At 37.9% G+C, this 6,000-nt stretch overlaps 1 protein-coding gene across 2 annotated transcripts in view; it reads right to left on the bottom strand.

The window, feature by feature from the left end:
• Positions 1-1,022: 1,022 nt before the first annotated feature.
• The window catches only part of TAFA2 (TAFA chemokine like family member 2), a 194,875-nt gene continuing 189,897 nt past the window's right edge, over positions 1,023-6,000 (bottom strand). For both annotated transcript variants that reach the window (XR_008464536.1, XM_054189088.1), the window contains one exon: positions 1,023-2,716. Coding sequence is in view for 1 of the 2 variants with exons in the window: in XM_054189088.1 (XP_054045063.1) it covers positions 2,705-2,716 (12 nt within the window). In the remaining variant the exon portion in view is untranslated. The remainder of the gene's footprint in view (positions 2,717-6,000) is intronic.

Here is a 6,000-nt window from a genome sequence, read left to right as displayed (position 1 = left end):
AACTGAAGCAGGATTCGTCTTCATGTGCCTACAACATGAATGCCCAGAGCTGATCTAGTCACCTGTACTCCTTTTCTAAAGGCAGCACAAAACCAGGCACTATGGATAGCTGAACTATGGTGTCCAGCTCGCTTCAAGATGCACGATTGAACTGGCTTTATTTATTTCCTTTTAAACTGTTCAACAAATTAACCTGAAACATTTTCAGAAATTTCTACTATGTTCTCTTGCTACTGAAAAGGTCAAAAATAGAATTTTTCAGGATTCCCATTTTGTGAAGAAAAAAAAAATTTATTCAGTCTGGCCTGAAAAGAACAGTACGCCCACCAGAATTTCCCATGACAATGCTAGAACAGTTGTGCTAGAGATCAGTTTCCTTTGGAAAAGGACCTTTCAAAGCGGTAGGAGATATTCCCAGCTCTACAGAAGAAATACAAAATTAATATAACCCTTGAGATTCTTATTCACTGAAAAAAAAATATTTTGTTCCATGGGTAAACAGAATAGATCTCCAAAGCGCACATCCATACAGGGAACTCTATTTTATATTACAATTTTATTCACTTGTTATGAATATTCACAACATTAATCTACTGCAGATAATCTATTCAGTATATTTGAAAATCCATTTATTTTCACTTATTGATATGCATGTGTTACACTTGTATATAATACAGTATCTTCAGTGTTGGTTTAAGAACAAAGAAACAAAGAAAACAATTATTGAGAAGCATGATGTAGAGTTTTGACCAAAGAGAGGCCAAATTCAGATTTTACAAAACAGCACATTTACACTTTGCACTGTCCCGGACAATTTCTTTAAGATGCTACCTTCTGTCCTGCACCGGTTAGCACAAATCCGTACAATATTAATCCATCCTAAAATACTGAGATACCTACTGGCTGCTACAAACAGTTTACCCTAATTAAATTTTAATCAGAAAAGAATATCTTTCCCTGCCAACATTTTTTATTATTTCTCAGCAGAATGATAGAAGATACTTCTCAATTTTATTCCCAACAGTCATTTATTTTATTTAAGCTCTCCTGTGCAATAATACAGCAGAGGTAATGAAATGGTTTTGGAACAGCAGGGGCTACTGTGACAGGCAGAGCACTCCAGGGTGTTCATCCATCATGGAACTTAATATATAACTACCTAGCCATGTCAATGGCTTGTAATGATAAAATCACTTCCCTCTTTTTCTGGGAGTCTGGTAACCACACAGGACTTCTTTAAATAAGCTCGCCCCTATATAGTTTTGCCTACCATTAACTGTGTGTGGTTTTCATTCCAATGCACCAAAGCACACAGTCAGAGCTCCCTCACCCTCTCCAGGCAGCATGCTTATGCAGCGTCACTACAAGGAATCGCCAAATTTCTGTTGTATCCATATTACAGGTGGTACAATATACATTAAACGGAGTATAAAATTATACATTCTGTAATAACTTAGAAAAAAGCTCGTAGATGCTTAAGGCCTTTAAATATTGAGGATCTTTTTTCATGTAACAGCACATCACAAAGTTTGAAAATTGCTACTGAAACAAAAAATTAAAAAGTAAATGCGATTTTGGCAAGGATCAGATCTGAATTGGATGACTGTAAGCAAGCAAAATACCCACAAACTGTAAATCTGGGAGGGCACTAGGTCTTTTTTCCTTTATAGCAAACAGACTGAGCAGACATCTACATAAGCATCCAACAGTACTTAGGTTCAAGCAAGAGATTTTATTTTTTAATAAAAAGACAAAAATTCTGAATGATTACCATCCAATTTCATAATTGCAAAACTCATTTACATCCCTGCCTATCTTTATAAAAAGGGATGAAATTGACTGCTTAGCATGAATTTCAATCAATTAAAGGTTGGGAAAGTAAAGTACATACCAGGAACACCCATCTCCTTCAAACCAAATGGAAATGTATATCTTAAAGGTATAAAATGCCTTATAATGGAAGTGGTAATTGAGTTTTGACCACTACTTTTTTAACTGCCGAAGAGCTGCAGTAGGTGGTTAGCCTTAGGGAAACATGTCAACCTGACTATACATTCTAATATGACTGATGTATTCAGATAACTATTACTTGTCAACAATAATTATTAACAATGGATATATATTTCCATTCCTATAACAAAAGCAACTTCAAGATGTTGAAATATGTACCTTTGAGAGCTCCAAGATTAGAATACAAATAAAAATGTCTAAAACTGCGCCATGCCAGAGGACAATTTCTGCAACAGAAATTTAATTAAAGCAGTGTGCAGTCCCACCAGCAATCTGAACAGCAGACCAGGGATCATTTTAGTGAGAAGGAACCAATACATTTTGGAGGTTGACTTCATCAAGATGAAAAGCCATCAGTCTGGAATGGAGAATCCAAAAGATTGCTGCTTTTCTGCACCTTTTGAATATCAGCTCTTGTGATTACAGCTGCAAATTCCTCAGCAAGTGCAATTTTACAAGTGTACACAGTTCAAACAGTTGAAATCTTTGTGACACTGAAGTTCAAAATAACTTTCCAGTAGTTTTGATATCAAGGCTGTTGCTGATTACAAGCCAGGTTCTCATTGAAACAATTGGCTCTGAAGGATACACCCAGCAGTATAAAATTTCACTTCAAGGATTGCCTGGAGGAATGAAATTCCTATATGTTGTATTTAATGTTATCAGCCTTGAGACTGACTTGATTTGTCTTTAGCTATCGGGTTACCTGTAAAGAAAAAGAAAATCAGAAAATCAAAACTGTACATCGAGAATTTACTTATGAAGTACTGGAAACTGAGATTGAAGTAGATCTCTGTCCAGCAAAGCTCTTCCAATTGTTTTTAAATAAGTGAATAATTCACAATGGCATTAGATGGGATTGCTCCCCAAGTTAAATTGTGTGTTTAAGTGCTTTGCTGGAATTGGATCTGACAAAGAGAAATTGACATGTGACCATGCTTAAAAACATAATAAAAAAATGTGAAGGTCACAAATTACCGACCCACAAACGTCCAAAGCATTGGTTTCAAGGAAAATTTCTGTATTTTGTTCATCTGTTTTAATGTTAGAGCAAGCATGGTAACAACTATGCTTTTAAAATGTTAGCCATTGAGTATAACAGTGACTGATACTGGAGATGTATTCTTCTGTTCTTTGCATGCTACTTTAAAATGCAATGTCCTGTTAAGGGCTAAATGCATCTTTGCAAGCAATAATCACTTCATGGAGAAACAGGACAAAAATCATGCATACATAAACAAGAGATAAATAGATCCTGTTATTCACAAGGTATAAAATAACTACCAAGGAGTTTACTTAGAGTGGTTTCACCCAACCTAACATGAAACAAGAGTGGAACAGAAGGACCACAGAGAAAGAGTGGGAGACAAAGCATTTCACAGTAATTGGACTTTCCCTGTGTCTGATTTGGATTTTAAACATTAAAAGAAAAAAAATAATCCATCATATCAAAGAAACATAACTGAGGAATATTTCTGCTGTGTCAGTGGATACAATTAATGATCATGTAACATTTTAATATAAAATCGTGTCAGGGGACAACATCCCAACTCTTGAGGAACAACCCGTTGGACCGCTCACAATAACATTTTATGACATCAAGGGGCACATGCTTTTCATTTTGATCACAGAGAGAAGGGTCATGCTCCTTAATGATGAAACATTCTTTTGCCCTCAGCAAAACTGTTTGCATACAGCTCTCGTCGGCTCTGCAGAGCACAAACGTAGAGCAGAATATTAAAAGGACTGTTCAAGGACTTCATTACTCCGGTCTGCCTTCTCCACCAAGTTGTTTCTAGGAACTGCACTTAAGAAGGCAATAATAGAATTGTGCTTTGTGATTTTTATGATACATGGGTTTATTTATTACACTGCTCTTGTTTTGTTTTGTTCTTGCTGTTGGAAACAGCCTCATGTGGCCCCTTCTACAGTGGAAGATTGCCTGAAAAAATAATGAAGAATTAATTTAAAAGTCAGGCAACATATTTCTGTGCCCTGCACCAAAGCTCAAAAGGCTGACACAGCATCTTATTGTTATTTATTTTTTGCTTTATTGTAACAAGCTGGAATTCTACTCATGGACCCAGGTGCCACTGAGCTACATAATGTAAAATACACATCTTCTGATCCTATCTTCAGGTGGATTTTTATTAGCTGCACTTTATATATATATATATATATAAAAACTGTGGTAAATCAGCTGATGCAAAGCACACGGAAGACAGATCAAAGGCTGTGAGACTCGCAAAGAGGCCAAGTAGATGCAAGGTCAAAGCTTCTTACTTTTCCAAACAACAGAACAGACCAAATCCAAGAACCAGCGGACAGTTTCCTCAGAGGCACAACTGGACAGGCAGTCCCTGGAACTCAGCTGAATTCTCTATTCTGCCAACGTACCCACAGAGCAGACCTTTGCTATTAGAAAGAGAGGGTACTGGATGACTTTTGAGAGACCAAATTGACCATGATGCAGCAATGCGCCTTTGCCACAAAGGCAGCTAATGGTATCATGGGCTGCATTCGACAAAGTATTGCCAGCAGGTCAAGGGAGGTGATCCTTCACCTCTGCTCAGCACTGGTGAGGCCACACCTGCAGTAGTGTGTCCAATTTTGGGCTCCCCAGTACAAGACAAACATAGAGCTACTGGAGAGAGTCCAGTAAAGGGTCACTAAGGTGAGTAAGGGACTGGAGCACCTTTATAGGAAGAAAGGCTGAGAGAGCTGCAGAAGATGCTCAGGAGGGATCTCATCAATGTGTACAAATACCTGAAGGGAGGGTGCAAGGAAGACGGGGCCAGGTTCTTTTCAAGTGGTACCCAGTGACAAGAGGTAATGGGGACAAACAGAAACACAGGAGGTTCCCTGGAAACCAGGGAAACACTTTTTTTACTGTGAGGATGACTGAGCACTGGCACAGGTTGCCCAGGGAGGTTGTAGAGTCTCCATCCTTGAAGATATCCAGAAGCCATCTGGTCCTGGGCAACCTGCTCTAGGTGGCTCTGTTCGGGCAGGGAGGTTGGACAAGACAACTTCCAGAGGTCCCTTCCAACCTCAACCATTCTGTGATTTATTATTTCTGTTACATCCAGCTCTGCCAATGCATGGGCTAAGGTAATAAATTGCAGCTAGCATTTTCACAAATACATGACTGCTCAGTTACATAGCTGTTTGGAAGTGCAAATGTGTTAAGTCATAAAGAAACCCAGTGAGATCATAATCTGCAGGCCTATATCTGCTCCCCCCATCTAGCTCTACAATTGTGTGGTGAAAAAATCCCTATAAAAGCAACATATATTGTTACATACAAAAAATAGGTGACATAAAGAAAAAAAAAAGTCAGATAGCCATTCAAACCTCTGCTCTATAACAAGTATCTAATCATACACAAAGGTCATTTTGTTTATACAGCCTGCACAGGAAGTCCAGCTGCATATTCCTAGTTTTTACAATTACACGATTGGAGTTTTTAATTGCTTTCCCTTGCCAGATTTTTTATTATTCCACCTGCCCTCTTTCTTCTTTTTTTCTTTTTTTTCCTCTTAACTTCCAGGTCACACACTGCTACTCTGAGTAACACACATAGCGGTCCACATTTGCTATGTAAGAAGGTAATACTTGTTACATGCAAGCACACATCGGCCATTAATGTTAATGGAAGTTATACATCCATACATGTTAGAGAGAGAACAGACTTCTCGGATGCTAAAAACAATTTCATAATGAAGCAATGAAATTTTAGCTAATATCTAGTGATGGTATTTCCAGTAATGCCTAATTTTGGATATAGTAAAAGCTATACGGTTTGAGTGGCTGGGAAGCAATGTATTACACCAAAGGACTTTATAGGAAAAGGGGGACCGATAGCAGTACATGTCCGATCTTTAAAATCCTAAGAGAACAGTAACACACTGAATGGGTGCAAATCAAGGCTAATCAATTTTTCAGTTAATAATTAATAAGTATGGAAAATTAACTTTGCTGCTGTTTAAC

This window comes from Rissa tridactyla, chromosome 1, assembly GCF_028500815.1.
Source record: "Rissa tridactyla isolate bRisTri1 chromosome 1, bRisTri1.patW.cur.20221130, whole genome shotgun sequence".
In the NCBI taxonomy this organism is placed as follows: Eukaryota; Metazoa; Chordata; class Aves; order Charadriiformes; family Laridae; genus Rissa; species Rissa tridactyla.
The sequence above is the reverse complement of the archived record's forward strand: the minus strand, read 5'-3'. Positions and strand labels throughout refer to the sequence as shown.